This window comes from Hevea brasiliensis, chromosome 5, assembly GCF_030052815.1.
Source record: "Hevea brasiliensis isolate MT/VB/25A 57/8 chromosome 5, ASM3005281v1, whole genome shotgun sequence".
In the NCBI taxonomy this organism is placed as follows: Eukaryota; Viridiplantae; Streptophyta; class Magnoliopsida; order Malpighiales; family Euphorbiaceae; genus Hevea; species Hevea brasiliensis.
Window position 1 is genome coordinate 333618 of NC_079497.1, and position 17391 is coordinate 351008.

General features: G+C 37.6%; 1 protein-coding gene across 5 annotated transcripts; it reads right to left on the reverse strand.

Moving 5' to 3' along the window:
• Positions 1-6168: 6168 nt before the first annotated feature.
• LOC110663399 (protein SCAR2) lies at positions 6169-16908 on the reverse strand. 5 transcript variants are annotated; one of them, XR_002496533.2, is made up of 10 exons: positions 16402-16908; positions 14305-14468; positions 13313-13436; positions 13082-13211; positions 10975-11033; positions 7288-10870; positions 7110-7196; positions 6897-7010; positions 6669-6788; positions 6169-6546 (listed from the first exon to the last, which is right to left on the reverse strand). XR_002496533.2 is itself a non-coding variant. In XM_021822682.2 (10 exons), exons 1-9 carry the CDS (start codon positions 16554-16556, stop codon positions 6735-6737), a joined length of 4470 nt encoding a protein of 1489 aa, XP_021678374.2. In that variant the 5' UTR covers positions 16557-16908; the 3' UTR covers positions 6169-6546; positions 6702-6734. The 5 variants fall into 5 exon arrangements, 2 of the variants coding, with proteins under 2 accessions (XP_021678374.2, XP_021678373.2); XR_002496534.2 differs by having other exon boundaries at positions 6654-6788; XR_002496532.2 differs by having other exon boundaries at positions 6629-6788.
• Positions 16909-17391: the final 483 nt, after the last annotated feature.

The window sequence follows — 17391 nt, forward strand, 5'->3', positions numbered from 1 at the left end:
AAAATTATAAATTATTAGAGATTTGGGGCGTTAATTAATAAAACTCAACTCAACTCAACTAAGCCTTTATCCCAAAAATTTGGGGTCGGCTATGTAGAAAGAGATGATTCTTATTGATTACAATTAATCTGTACATGGGTATATATATACAATTGATTCCTATAATTGTGTTCTACTAATTAGGAAGAAATCCTAAATAAGAAATCCTAAATAAGAATACAAAATATACAGAAAAATAATATAGTGATTGACTTTCTATAACATAGTGATTGACTTTCCATAACACTCCCCCTCAAGTTGGAGCATAGATGTTAATCATGCCCAACTTGTTACAAATGTAGTCAATCCTAGCTCCATTCAGAGCTTTTGTGAAAATATCTCCTAACTGCTCTCCAGTTTTGATGTGTCCTGTTGAGATGATCTGTCGTTGAATCTTTTCACGAATAAAGTGACAATCAATCTCAATATGTTTGGTTCGCTCATGAAACACCGGATTAGAAGCAATATAAAGAGCAGCTTGATTATCACACCACAATTTCACGAGCGAGGAGGTCTTAAAACTGTCTCATCTAGTAATTGAAGTATCCACATTACCTCACATACCGATTGTGCCATGGCTCTGTATTCGGATTCAAAGACTAGATCGAGAAACTACACTCGCTTCTTGCTTCTCTAAGACACCAAATTTCCTCCAATAAAAACGCAATATCCGATGGTTGACCTCTGTCAACCTTAGATTCAACCAGTCGGCATCGAAAAACATTCAACATTCAAATGCCCATGATTACCATATAGCAAACCTCTTCTGGAGCGCCCTTGGATAACACAAGATTTGTTCCAAGGCTTCCCAATGAGCAACAGCTTGGGGAAGACATAAACCGACTTACCACACTAACGGCATAAGCAATGTCGGGACGAGTGACCGTAAGGTAGTTCAATTTTCCTACCAATCTCTGTATCTCTCTGGATCTTCAAACAACTCACTATCCTCGCTAACAGCTTGTAAAGTTGGAGTCATTGGTGCGCTACAAGGCTTAGCACCTAATTTTCCTGTCTCTGTCAATAGATCGAGGACATATTTTTTTGAGACAAAAATACCCTTCTTACTTCTCATAACTTCGATACCCAAGAAATACTTTAACAATCCCAAGTCTTTGGTCCAAACCGAGTTTGGAGGAAGGTTTTAAGAGATGAAATACTGCAGAGTCACTCCCGGTGATGACAATGTCATCCACATAGACTACCAAGAGAATTAGACCAGCCTCGATTGCCTATAAAATCGAGTGATCACACTTACTCTTTTGCATACCAAACTCTGCATCGCTTCACCGAATCTCCCAAACCATGCCCTAGGACTTTGTTTCAAGCCATAAAGAGACTTTGAAGCCTACAAACTTTACCCAACTCCCCGAGCAACAAACCTGTGGTTGCTCCATATACACCTCCTCCCGAAGATCACCATGAAGGAAAGCATTCTTGATATCCAATTGATGCAGGGCCAATCATATGTAGTGCTAAAGAGATAAACAAGCGAATAGAAGTAAGTTTAGCTACAGGAGAAAAAGTATCGAGTAATCAACCCCATATGTCCGAGCATATCCTTTGCTACAAGGCGTGCTTTTAACCTAGCCACGTAACCATCAGATTTACCTTTATCAGATATACCCATTTACAACCAATAGCTTTCTTACAATTGGGTAAAGGCAATATTTCCCTTTTACCATTATCATCTAAAGCCTCCATTTCCTCTTTCATAGCATCACACCGGCCCAGATGAGACAATTGCCTCATTAATGATATTAGGGATAATGTGAGTCTAAAGAAGTAACAAAACACCGAGAACAAGAAGACAATTGATTATAAGAAACAAAAGAAGAGATAGGGTAAGTACATGAACGTTTACCTTTACGAAGAGCAATAGGTAAGTCTAGATCGTAATCATGATCGATGAGGTGCAGGATCTCCCAACGAAGTAGTGGTGGAGGATCTGAGTCGGGAATCGCCAATCTCCTGGAATAAACATGAACAACGGGAGGTCGAGTAGGTCTAGAAATGTAGGAACAGTGTGGGAGAGTACTAGACATTGGTTGGACAAGATATATTAAGAGATCATCCTCCTCCCCCGACTCTCATACACGGATGATGGAGGAAAAAATGGAGTGGACTCAAAAATGTGACATCTGCGAAACAAGATAACGATTAAGAGTAGGAGAGAAACAACGGTACCCTTTTTGGAGCCGGAGTAACCAAGGAAGACACATTTGAGAGATTTTGGATCCAATTTAGTAACTGTGGACGAACATCACGCACAAAACAGTACAACCAAAAATACGGGGTTCAATAGGGAACAAAGATTTTGTAGGAAACAAAGTAGTATAAGGAATATCCCCATTAAGGGCGATGTAAGACGGCATACAATTGATCAAAAAACATGCAGTGGAAACTGCATCCGCCCAAAAGTGTTTAGGTACTTTCATCTAAAAAAGAAGAGCACGAGTTACCTCAAGAAGATGACGATTTTTTCTTTCGGCCACGCCATTTTGGGATGGGGTATCCACACAGAAGATCGATGAAGAATGCCATTTTGTGTCATATAAGGTGAAATTGTCTTTGAAAAGTATTCTTTGGCATTGTCACTTCTTAATATGCGCACAGAAATATTAAATTGAGTTTTGATTTCATTACAAAAGGCACAAAAAATAGAAAACAACTCAAAACGATTTTTCATTAAATATAACCAGGTAACACGAGAGTAATCATCAACAAAAGTAACAAAATAACGAAATTCAGTTTTAGATGTAACAGAACAAGGACCCCAAACATCAGAATGAACTACCTCAAAAGGAGATGAAGCCCGTTTATTGACTCTAGACACAGAAGGCAAACGATGATGTTTTGCAAACTGACACGACTCACATTCTAGTACTGATAAAAACTGAAATTGAGGACACAGCTTCTTCATGGTAGAAAAAGAAGGATGACCCAATCTACAATGAGCTTCAAGAGGTGTTAAGGTACTGGAGCAAACAAGCAACCGCGGTACATGATTTTCCAGAATGTAGAGACCACCTGACTCGCCTCCTCTACCAATAATCTGCTTCTTCGTAAGATCCTGAAACAAACACTGGTCAGGAAAAAAGGAAACAGAACAATTTAAGGTACGAGTGAGTTTACTAACAGAAAGTAGATTAAAAGAGAATTTTAGTAGACACAAAACAGAAGACAAAGAAATTGACGAAGTCGGATTCGCAGTTCCAGAACCCATGACACAAGAAGTAGAACCATCAGCTAAAGTAACAGTAGAGGAAGTGAGATTAGACTGAAAAGCAGATAGAAGACTAGAATTACCTGTCATGTGATCCATCGCACTGCGAATCAATAACCCATTTGGATGAAGAAGACACAAGGCATGTAGTAGATTTACCTGACTCAGCGATCGCAGTGACAGGGGAACTGGTAGGCTTTAGAGATGCCTGATACTGGGAAAATTGTGCAAAATCCTCTGCAGATACCAAAATAGTTTTCTCAGAGGAAGATACTGTAGAATTCTCTGCTGCCATATTTGCCATCTGTAATCGCTGATTTTTCTCCAAGTTGCGGACAATTATATTTTGTATGGCAGTGCTCATGGCAATAATAACAAATGACTCCTCTTGAGTCTGATTAGAACTAGCCTCTCCATTACGCTGATTACTACATTGCTGTAATTCCTCCTCTACTTCCTCTTCTATTACCCTGTTGTCCATTTGGATTACGGCTAATAAGAGCACTCTGATGAGTTGTGAAGATTGAGTACTCTGCACGAAGGACCCGTGTGAACGTTTCATGCAAAGAGGAAATCTCGATCTTGGAGAGAATCGAGATTTAGCGATCTCATACTCAAGGAAGGCACGCAAGAAAACTCATAATGACGATTGCTCCGTTGGGCCTCTTTGAACTTTCACATCAGAATAAAGGCAACAATACATTAAGTTCCTCATATATCCGCTTAAAATCCATAAAATAAGCCATGAGAGACTTATCCTCTTTCTCAAAGACGGTAGAATGCCTTACAAACATCATAAATACGGAGATATTCCTTTACTGAATATAGAAAATCTAAGTAATCCATCAATTCCTTAACAAATTCACAGTGATTAATTAAACTAATTACCTCACTATGAATCGAGTTCCGAAGCTGCAAAAACAATCGAGCATCCTCCCTTAGCCAAGTTTGTTGTGTATCATCAGTGGATAGATCTTTAGTAAGGTGATCATCCTTATCAATGCTACGCAAATAGACCCTAACAGTCTTACTCCACTCCAGGTAATTCGAACCATTAAGTTTGTGTTCGTGATCTTAGTCATCACCTAATCACATCGAAATAATATTCTTATTATCCGCCATTTGTTGAGACAAAGAAAACTAACCAAACGCTAATCCAAAGTGCTTATAGCGACAAAATAACCCAAAATCACAAATCAAGCAAATACGAAATAGGATCCGAGAGCCAAACCTCGTAAGTCCTTTAATAGTTATCTTGGATCGTGCAACAAAGACACGGTGGTGGAATGAGGGGGTTGAGACGACGCCGGCAATGTTGATCGGGGTTGAAATGGCCGGTCGGCGACCAAGGTCTCTCCTGAGCTGGGTAGTGAGAACAAATAGTCACCCTAGATTGATGACCTGCTCTAATACCATGTAGAAAGAGATGATTCTTATTGATTACAATTAATCTGTACATGGGTATATATATACAATTGATTCCTATAATTGTGTTCTACTAATTATGAAGAAATCCTAAATAAGAAATCCTAAATAGGAATACAAAATATACAGAAAAATAATATAGTGATTGACTTTCTATAATATAGTGATTGACTTTCCATAACATAGTGATTGACTTTTCATAACATATGGATTTACTTTCTCCACTCTGAACGATTTTGGGTTAAATCCTCAGAAATGTATAATGCTTCTAGGTCATGTTGTACTACTCTCCTCCAAGTCAATTTAGGTCTACCATTTTTTTTCTTTCTATCCTCTAACCTAATGTGCTTTACTTTTCTAATTGGAGCCTCTGTATGTCTATGCTTCACACAACCAAACCACCTCAATCTCCCTTCTCTCAACTTATCTTCAATTGGCACAACTCCTACATTTTCTCTAATACTCTCATTACGGACTTTATCTAATCTAGTATGGTCACTCATCCACCTTAACATTCTCATCTCTGCAACTCTTATCTTAGATGCATACGACTCTTTCAGTGCCCAACACTCACTACCATATAATATAGCCGGTCGTATGGCTGTACAGTAAAATTTTCCTTTCAATTTATTGGGAATCTTACGATCACATAAAACCCCCGTGGCATGTCTCCACTTCAACCATCCAGCTTTAATCCTATAACTAACATCCTCCTCACATCCCCCGTCTACTTGAAGGACTAAGCCTAGATATTTAAAGTGGTTACTTTGAGGCAGTATCACTCCATTCAAACTAACTCCTTCCCTATCACCAGTTTGGCCTTCACTGAACTTGCAATGCATGTATTCTATCTTTGTTCTACTTAACTTAAAACCCTTTGACTCTAGAGTACTTCTCCAAAGTTCTAGCTTTCTATTGACTCTTTTTCGTGTCTCATCTATCAGAACAATATCATCCGCAAACATCATGCACCAAGGAATACTCTCTTGTATATGTTTCGTCAGTTCATCTAAAACTAATGTAAAAAGTTAAGTGCTTATGGCTGATCCTTGGTGTAATCCAATTGAGATCGGAAAATCTCTTGTGTCCCCTCCCACTGTGCTCACAATAGTAGTTACTCCTTCATACATATCTTTCAATACTTGTATCTACCTAATAGATACCCTCTTTTGTTCTAACACATTCCATAAGACCTCTCTTGGAACACTATCATAAGCCTTCTCCAAATCAATAAAAACCATGTGTAGATCTTTCTTCATATCGCTATATTTCTCCATCAAGCTTCTAATAAGAAAGATCGCTTCCAATTGCACACAAGGGAAAAATTCACCGCGACAAACACAAACATGCTCGGATAGATTTAAATTTGCAATGGCTTTTTTACGAAATAAATTATTTACAATAAAAGAATTCCATATCATTACAATTTCTTTTAAAATGAACATTTTTTCAAGTTAAAAAAAAAATTGAACCAAACATGAGAACTGACCAATTCAATTCTGTAAAATTCTAATTTTCAAGATTCAATTAAATACAAAAGTTACTGCAGTAACTCTAAAGAATCATGTAAATCTGATACAATCCATAAACCAGAAACAACATTCTAAATGGGGCAGAGGTGTATATCACGAAATCACTACATACAGACTACAAAATTTCATCAGAAGTGCGCTACACCTCAAAATTTATGCCGCCCCAACACAATTTACACCTACAGAGATATCAATACAATGATACATACATTTAGATTGGATGAGCGCTTGCACGGTAAGCCATTCATGTAAATAAGCATTTCGCCCTGGAATGGGATCCCGAGTAAAGCAGGGGCAGCAAACCGACCACTGCATCTTCAACAACTGCGTGTGACAAGGAAGACAAGTAGAAAACAGAGATTATACATAAATTTATAGCGTAGACTGTAGGGAGGAAAAAGAATACCCAAACAGCAGAGATTTCTATTCACTTTAAAGAAGAGTACATGTGTAGACAAAGCATTAAAGGCATTAACCACCATGGTGAAATGCTGCATGCAAGGAAGTTTTTCTCAAGAGTCACTCCAGCTGTCTGAATCATTCTCTTCATCACTTCCAGCAAATGCCTATTTCAAAAAAAAAAATTAAATATTATATGTTGTAATTACCTGCACACATAAGTACACACACACACACACACACACACACACACACACACAGAGAGAAAGAGAGACCTGGCGAATTGCATTTGCTTTCTCCAATATGGCAGCAACCTTCAAATTAGTTTTTGGACCCTGAATACCCTGAATACTAGGCCTTGTCACAGCTGTAGGTTTCAAGTTAAAGGACTGCAGGGGAAAAGGTTGAAAAATCAGTCCTAAATGCAACAAGGATGTGATGCCCAAATATTGGTAGCATCATAGCGACATATAAATAAGTGGTCTAACCTTTGTTCGTATTTGTTGTAGCAGTGAATCTCTTTCATCTATTTTTGGTCCAATCTGAGGGCGAACTCGTTCAGTTACCTTTCTCAACTGCAAAAGGTTCCAAATATCAGAATACAAGAACGTTGCAGACATAACATCAGCAAAGACATTTAAATAAGACTCAACAAATCACCATTACCTTGCTTTTGTCATGTGCAGCAACAGCATCAATGAGAGGATTCCGAGGACGAGGAGGCTTGCTACCATTTGGTTTTCCAACTTCATAGATTGGTGGCAAAGCTAATGTACTTGGAGCCCATGTTGTTTCTCCATGCAAGGTTACTGGATCATGCTGACGGTGGTCATCTAGCATAGTTGGTAGTGACACAGATTCATCAAGAGAATCCCTTTCTTCTTCTTCTGAATTTTGCAAACTGTGTTCAGGTTCCTTTGCCTCTAAAATCGATTCAGACATCACTTGATTTAAGAGCTTGGTTTCCAGGCCATGTAAGGGCACAGGATCATGTTCAGAGGGTATGTGCTCTATAGTTGCTAACGGTGATAATAGGTCTTGAAAAGACCCTATTTGTGTTCCTCCTGATGCAATCAAACCATCCTCGGGCCTGTCATTAGTTATTTCTGGTGAAGTCAAGAATGGTTTCCAGGAATGTACTCCCTCTAATGCATGAGAACCCTCTTGACTGTTTGCATTGCTAGTAACAGCTGGCATCTCCAATGAGAGTGGACTTGGCTGCAAGGAATTTTCCACTAACTCTGCATACGATTGTTGTGGCTTCTGAATATCAGCACAATTAAAAGACAAAAATGGGTTTGAAGGCTGCATAATCTCTCTCCCGGATGATAGGATATCAATTGGAGATTTCTCATCAGCTGTAAATGGCTGTATTGGCGCCAATGTGCCCTCACCATTATCAATCCATCCTCTAAGTAAAGCTAGTGGAGCAGGTTGAACCTTGCCTAACCTCCATTGCATAGGAGGTAGGGGTGGCCAAGGCGGCATCTCCCCCAAATTCTCAGGGAGTACACCAAAGCTAGGAAAGACAGAATCAAATGGATTACTTGACAACATAGTTTCATTAAGCTCTTCACCTGCTGGTTGCATTTGGAGTTCTTGGCTTGGAGGAGCATCTTGTTTGGAAGAAACATCAAGGCATCTTTTTTTACCTATGTCGCTTGCAGTCTTTATCTGTTCAGGCTGCAGATCTGATGACTTCGGACTTGCTTCATCTGGTTGCCAGCATCCCCCGTCAAGTTGATCAGATTGCAATTCCAGTGACTGCTCTGAAGCAACTCCAGTCTCTGCAAGACGACAAGGAGGTGTACTCTGAAGATCCAACAACTCAAACTTTGCTTCATCCATGACTGCACACACAGATTCCACTGAAATTTGATCACCTGGCAACTCCTCCAAGTGTTCTATAGTTCTCACCTCTGAGATATAACAGGTAGGTGAACACACAGCATCTTCATTAATATCAACAGCATGCCCCAAGTCAGCATGTTGTTTTGATTCCAAATCCTGGTTGCTTAGAGCTGAAGATTTTACAATGCTGACATCACTAACATATGAGCAGAGTTGAGTTTGATAAGCAACAACTGACTCATGAACATGTTCAAGCACTTCTAGATTGGAATGGTTATCAGAGACTGATTCATGTGGATTTGAGTCCATATCTGTAGGACCAACATCCATTTTGTTTACTTCCTTTTGTTCCTCTGATTCAGGATAATATTCTGCAAAAACACCCTCATCAAAGTCCAAGTTCTGATGTGGACCCCCATTTGCAATATGAGAACCTTCAATATCTGTAAGATTGCTGGATGAAGAACAAACCAACTCTGAATAGAGGCAACTAGCATCATTAACACCATCATTAGCACCAGTGGCAACAGTAACACTAACAGGAAATGCACCCACTTCTTCTAAGTTTACATGCTCATTAAGAATTAGTTTATCTGAATAATTGGCTGGATGTTCGAACGAGGCAGAATCTTCTCCCACTACACCCAACTTGCTCACACATCCAACTAATTCCTCACCACCATCAGCTCCAGAAGTTTCTTCAGGACTCATCTTTTCAGAATATGTTACTCCTACTTCAATTGAGTCATGTTCAACCTGTGAGACATCAACTGTTATATCTGAGCATTGTTGCTCAGTAATACTATCAACCTCTGGAGATTCTATGATGCCCAGTAAATTTTCTGAGTTAACTCCTGCAATGACATCATCAACTTCAGAATTCATGTGGACAGGGTTTACAACATCTGAACTTTCAGAAGCTCGTGTGACACCTAAATCCGCATCAACTTCTGGTGAAGTTGAGCAAGGGAACTGCTCCATTGATGGTGAAATAACTGAATGTGGAGAGTCAATTTTCCTTTCAACCAAATTTGCATCACAAATTCCATTTGCATAATCTGTTTGAAGCACTTCTTTCACAGAGCCATCAGAGTCGTTCTTTTCCAGATGTGGCATATCTGAAGTATGTACACATATATTGGGATCTTCATAATAAAACTCTCTCATAAGACAACCTTCAGAAGAAAATGCAAGTAAATTATCATGCACCGTCTGTGAAGAAACATCAGATTTAACTATTGGAAAATCAGGCAAATCTGTCCCAGATTGGTCAGTATTTGGTGACTTAACACCAAGTTTACAGTCAGAGGATATTTCATTTGATTCAGTTTCTATTACAATTGAATTTGCAACAGGAACTGAAGGTGGAAGCAAAGTTTTTGAATCTGGTAGATACGAACTACCAGTTGCTTCTCCTGAATTAGGGATTGTGTCTTCCTCAGTGCACTTTTCAATTACCATTACAAGCTCACTGGACGGAGTCCCTTGTGTCTCCACATGAACAGAGGGAGGGTCCAATTGTGAATCCACAATCACTGCTGCACAACTTTCAGATAAAGGGAACATTTTCACTACCCCTTCACTGTCAGATGGTGTATTCTCAGCAAAATTACTAACAGAATCAGAGTATAAAAAACCAGATTGCCCTTTCATAAATGAACCTCTCCCATCATCAGACACAGAGAAGTTTCTAAATAATTGAGAATCAGAAAAGTTAGCTTGTACATCTAGATGTTCCTCATTTGCATCAGAATCTGTCCCACGTTTTCCAACCTTGAAGAAACCCTGCTCATTTTTCGATTTGTACTCATTATCTGTTTCCATTTCTGACTCCATGGTAGTAAAAGCATCCATGTAGTTATCCACCTCACTCATCAAGTCATCAGAATGGTATCCATCAAGACTTGCCTCTGTTTTGCCATCTTGATCAACTGTTAATTCACTTTCAATAGCCATCTTATGAACAACATAAGGAGATTCATCTACCTCACCACCGGCAATTGGGTCAGGGACGTTCACAATTTCTCTATTAATAGCCTCCTCATTCAACTCATGTCTGTAAGGTTTTCCTGTAACTTCCTGTGCAATAGGAGATGAACACATGCTTTCCCTTCCTTGTGATGACTTTTTTACATGACCTACAATACTTATCTCAACTATTTCAAGCCCAGATCCATTAGAATTATCCAACATCAATTCCAATCGTGGTGGATTATCAGGAACCTCATGAACTACTTTATGTTCTGGTGAAGGAGTCCCCAGGAATTTCTCCATGTAACTTTTTCCAGGTTTCAGATCAAATGGAAATCCATTTAGTTGCCTTCTCTTCAATTTCACAAGACGTGCAGGGTCAGAGTGACCATTCTCGACGTGCTCCTCCAAAAATAATTGATGCAATCTGCACTATTTGACAGTAGATTATGTCACCAATCGACCACTGCAGTACTTGACAACTTAAGAAAAAAATGATTTAATGCACAAATATAGGGGTAAGAGCCTCACTTGGCATGTGATGTTCGCACTTCTGGGGTTTCTCCATTCCTCCAGCGCGATCCTTTCTTCTGTCAGAGATTAAGGACCAAATTACATGTCAAGCATTATTAGGACACAAGTTTGACCATACAGCATTAGAAATAAGCATGAGTTCATGCCTAAATTCTGACCAGCATAGCATAGCTAGCTGAAAATAGACAGCCTTAAAAATATTCTCCCTTTCTTCATGAATAGCTGAAGGATGAGTTTCAAGCCATCCCAAAAATTGAAATCCCATAGCACTCTTGAGTCCTAATTCTGTTTATGAAAATGGAAATTCAAATTTCAGAAGTATCAAGCCTCCTGCTCTCACTTTTTCTATCAACACCCACACAGAGACTGGATTATCTATAATATGTTTACAGGTAAAATGCACATAAAAGCCTTTCTCAAGGACTCCATAAATTTAAAACATAACTTTTAATGGAGTATGTTGACAATCACAAATACTAAAATATATCCTCGAAGCAAAGTTCACCTGTAGCATCGAAGTTTTAAATAGCCTAGGAGTTCTTTAAATGTTAAGGCAGACTGTCACGTATAGGGGAAATGTTGACTGGTTGACTGAAGTAGAGTCAGTGTGCAATGAGTTGGTCAATCAGAGAGGAAGTTTTGGAGTTATAGAATCAGTTAGTAAGTTGCTAGTTTTGGAGGGAAGAAAGGAAGTAGTTATATAGCTGTTATAGAATCTGTTATAGTCAGTTATGTGTGTCTGTGACAGTTACCAAGAGTAGACTGAGTATAAAATGAAGGAAGAGAACCTGTATTTCCTCATCACAGAATTCATTAACAATCAAGATTATTGCCCTCTATTCTTCTCTAATTTTCTCTCTCTTTCTCTGCCTTTCTCTAATTCTTTTTTCTCTATCTTCTATTTCTATTCTTCTACTGTTCTGTTCTAGGGTTTCTGCGACAAATTGGGGATGTTCTTGACAAAAAGAAAAATAAAGGAGTTGCAAAAAGTGTGGGTATTGTAAGCAAGTGACAGTATTATATTTTTGAGAGCCAAAATGGTGAGTTCAGATGTTGTAATCCTATAATTCTCACGAAAGATGAATGGGATATATCAAAAAAGAAAAGGAAGAAAGTTAAGAAATCAAAATGGTATTGTGATCTTGAAGGACCAAGCATGGGAAATTTAGAGAAGAAAAAGGAAGAAAGTTAACTCTTTGCCAATTAAGAGTCCATACTCTCAGCTGAAGAGGAGGAATCACCTGAAACCTAGGAGGATAGAAGCTTTATGCAGGCCCAATTTCTCGAGTTCTCACATTCTTGGGGACAAGAATGTGCTAAATGGGGAGTTATTGTCACGTATAGGGGAAATGTTGACTGGTTGACTGAAGTAAAGTGTGTGTGCAGCAAGTTGGTGAATCAGAGAGGGAGTTTTGAAGGGAAAGAATTAGTAAGTTGTTAGTTTTGGAGGGAAGAAAGGAAGTTGTTATAGAATCTGCTAAAGTCAATTGTGTGTGTCTGTGACAGACCAAGTATAAAATGAAGGAAAAGAACCTGATTCCTCATTCCAGAATTCAATAACAATGAAGACTCTGTTTCTCTATTCTTCTCTAATTTTCTTTCTCTTTCTCTGCCTTTCTCTAATTCTCTCTCTATCTTCTATTTCTTTTCTTCTACTATTTTGTTCTAGGGTTTCTGTGATACAGCCTTAAGAGATAGACTGATAGACATAAAGAATAACAAAAATTAAAACAAAAGTAGAATATAATGCATGAACATAAGTTATACTTGAGTGTCAGTCAGATTGTAATTTCATCCCAAAGGAAGGAAAAAAATGATCAGGAGGAAGACCATGTAGTATTTCTATCATAAGCTCAAGTTTTTCCACTAGAATCAAGTTAAAAGACAGCTATCTAATGCAATATAAGATTATCATTAAAAGTATAAACATGGCTGCAACTGATTACAATCACCACTTCCACAAAATTCACTCTCTGTAGATTCTCTTCGTCCGAATCAAGCTAACCAATTTCACAGATATGTAGAAAGAAGCCATTTGCTCAAATAAAAACCTTAGAGAAGGCCTATATTTCCATGGTTTATATTTGGACTTTTCACTACATACCTTCACCTTTCGAATTTTCTTCTCTCTCTGAACATCTACTGCCGTTATTCCAGAGGATGTTGTTTCAACTTTAAAGAATGATGGATCGGTGTAACGCTTCAAACATGCTCCAGCCCCAGCAACATCAAACCTATCAGAATCCAGAGAAGAATAACTTATTAGCCTTGACTACAGTGAATTCCTCCTAACTCAACTCTGAAATCAGAAAAAATATATATATAACACTTGTACTTGTCCAGAAGGAATAACTGTGGCGGACCCCGGCATTCTTCATAAGAATCCATTACAAAACGAGGTAAGTCTCCACAAGTGGTCAGATTCTGTTCCATGCGCAAATTAGGATGCCAGTCAACACCTACAAAAAAAAAATGTTATGCATTTCAATAACTATGATGTTTAATTTGTCAATTTAAATGTTCATTTGGACATAAGAACCCTAACATTTCCAGAAATCAAAATCATCCATACACAAAAAGATGTATTATAAAACCTATAAAACTTGTTTAAAAAAAAAAAAGATGAAATGATCTCATAATGTGTTGATACAGTTAAACAATAAAACAGGACTTCCATTAGAAAACACACAAAACTTTCATTTGCATGCACATGAGCAAAACAGATAACTGCAACGGATTATCTACATGAACTAAGTAGCATGTGACTGCAACGGATTATCTACATGAACTAAGTAGCATGTGCTATTGTCTTGAACAAACAGACCAACAACTATGAAAATAATCACATGGACATTGTCCAATCACTCCTATACTGTCTAAATTGTACTTCTATCATAAAACAAATAACTTGATATTACAATTTATATCTAAATTGTACTTCTATCATAAAACAAATAACTTGATATTACAATTTATACAAAAAAATAAAATATATCTTTCCTATCTAACTGGTAAAACTTAACATAACATGTAAAGTAACAAAGAGAAAACACCGGTTCCAACATCTTCAGTTCTCTGAAACAAATAAATGACCTCTTAGGGTCACTAGCACCCAAACTTGGTATACTGTGGCAAATTTTTTTCAACGCTTATAATTTCAAGTTAGCACAAGCACAAAAACAAAAAGGGTTCAAATCCCTTGTGCTCAAACAAATGTTAGTAAATTTCCTCTATGTAAACTTCACTCACTCCAATTAACCCTATGAACCAGCAACAGAAAGCCAGCACTTCATACAAAAATAGACATGCAGACAACAGTTTTCTAACCTGCATTAGTAAAGAATGGTGAATGATCAGTTTGAGAGAGAAATGCCTTCTCAACTAAAGGAAATTCAGCCTCAAGCTGCTGAACACGAGCCACTAGGCCATGGCCTCTAGCAGCAGTTGCCATTACTTCTTCATGCAAATCGTGAAATACCTCAGCAGCAAACCTGTAACAACCACAAGAAAAAGCAATTAAAATCCAATTCTAAATTCCTAATAATGAATAGCAGAGGATCAATTTCCAGGACATTGTGAACATGTGTTAAGCCATGGAGGAGAACAAAAAAATCAATTTCATAAAATGCCAAGTGTAGTGTGAATGAGACTCTTTAATAGATGGCTCAATATTAGACAAACCTAGTTTATTGTATAATTGATAAAATCTAACCAAAACTTAACTCAACTCAACTCAACTCAACTAAACCTTTATCCCAAAAATTTATTGGGGTTGGCTATATGTATTCTCTTTCTCCACTTTAAACGATTTTAGGTTAAATCCTCGGAAATGTGTAATGCTTCTAGGCCATGTTGTAACACTCTCTTCCAAGTCAGTTTAGGTCTACCATTTCGTTTCTTTCTATCCTCTAACCCAATGTGCTTTACTTGTCTAATTGAAACCTCCGTATATCTACGCTTCACATGACCAAACCACCTCAATCTCCCTTCTCTCAACTTATCCTCAATTAACACCACTCCTATCTTTTCTCAAATAATCTCATTACGGACTTTATCTAGTTTAGCATGACCACTCATCCACCTTAACATTCTCATCTCCGCAACTTTTATCTTAGACACATACAACTCCTTCATTGCCCAACACTCCCTACCATATAGTAAAATTTTCATTTCAACTTATTGAAAATCTTGCAATCACATAAAAATCCTGTGGCACGTCTCCACTTCAACCATCTGACTTTAATACTATGACTAACATCCTCCTCACATCCCCCATTTCCTTGAAGGATTGAGCCGATATATTTAAAGTGATTACTTTGAGGCAATACCACTTCATCTAAACTAACTCCTTTCCTGTCACCAATACGGCCTTTACTGAACTTGGCAACGTGCATGTATTCTATTTTCATTCTATTTAACTTACAACCCTTTGGCTGTAGAGTACTTCTCCAAAGTTCTAACATTCCATATACTGCTTCTCGCGTCTCATCTATCAGAACTATATCATCCACAAAACTAATGCTTGAATTTTTTTTTTTCTAATTTGCATCCATCTAACATCATGATATTATACAAAACTTGAAATGAGTTTCAAATGCAACAAGATTCAGACAAGAAGCAACAAATATCAACTATCATTTCAAGAAGCATAGAAGAAGTGACACACACACACATAAAATTTCCATACTACAAATTGAAACGTAAAATCCAATTTGCAGAAACAACAAAATTTTGATCTGAAAACTATATTCATACCATGCTCCTCCGATTAAGAAGAACTAGATGAAAATTTCATCACAAAATTTCAGTAAGCAAACCAACCTGCCGCAACCCACCACAAACACCATTTTTTTAACTTAAAATCGTCTCTATAACACAATTGACCAACTCAAACTTCAATTATCTAAAAGCTTTTCTAAATTTTGATAAATGAGTTAAGGAGATTAAGAAGCTATCTGAGCATAAATGTACAAATTCAAATTCCAAAGAGAGAGAGAGAGAGAGAGAGAGAGAGAGAGAGAGAGAGAGAGAGAGAGAGATCAGAAATGGAGTTAAACCGAATTGCACAATTGACACCCAATTTATTTACTAAATTGAGAGCGGAAGAAAGGCCAAATTGAAACTCATAAACCAGCAGTATTAGAATCCAAACACATTCCTAAAGCAGCGCACACTTCATCATCTGTCATTATTTTAGCAACAAATAAATTTAAAAACAAAATAGAAAACAAATTTTAAGAAGCATGCAATCCACACTTAAAGAAAATACAAACATACAATCCAAACTAACACTCCAAACAAAGTTAAAAAAACTCAAAGCGCAGCCCTATTGAACTATCATTTCACTAAACAACCAAAATTCATTCTCAAACCAAGCCAAATCTATAAAATAGAAAGGAAATGAAGAGAGAGGGAAAGACTGACTCCGCAAGGTCACCGAGCTGGCGCAAGACGCCAACGAGGCCAGCCATGGCAACGCCTTCCAAAAGAGCCTCCGGATCATCTTTATCGGTGGCTCCATATAGCTCCGGATCGGCCAAACCGTACTCATTTCTTATCTGATACCTTGACAGCGGCATTTCCACAATCGATCACTAACAACGCCGGCACCAAACAAATACCCGCACAAATCCTAATTTACATCTGTTTCTTCGATTTTTTGCCAAAACAACAATCCGCTGAGAGGAAGGGGGATGCTGGGGAAGTGAATGTACAAGAGGACAGACAAGACGTGGAGAGAGCTAAGAGTGTATGTTTAATAGAGTGGGCTGTAGCTAACAACTGATTAATAAAAGATTTTTAGTTAAGAATGAGAATTTTTGAAGAGAATGAAACGGTGAGGGGATTATAAGGTGGTGTCTTTTGCTCGGCACACATTGTGCCGCTTGCGATGCGCTTGTTGTCTCTCGATCATGCTAATGCAGTAATGCTATTTCTCACGCGTATTTAATCATCTCGGTGGGTTCGAATCCTGCGGTTTCGAGACCATTGGTCGTTTAGGTGGTCTTAGATCGTGACGTCGTTCGTTTATGTTCATGATCATCAGGTGAAAATTATAAAATTAATTGACTTCGAAATTAAGCAATGGAATTTTCCATTTAATAATCATTTTGTGTATAGACATAGTTAAAAAAAATAACAAAATTTTAATCTTTCATGCTCGAGTGTAATGATTGACTAAGTCATTATCTATTTGCATATTTTTACCGCCTTAGATTTTTTTTTTTCGTATGCATCATCGTATAGAAAATTTTAAATTAACTGAAGAAAGAAAAAAGAAAATCCATTTCATGATTTTTTTTTATTAATTTATAATATATTCCTTTTTACATATAAAAAAAGGAAAAAAATAATTTAAAGATTTGGGACAAGAGGTTTTCCAATTATAATATAGAGCACCACAGAAAATAAAAT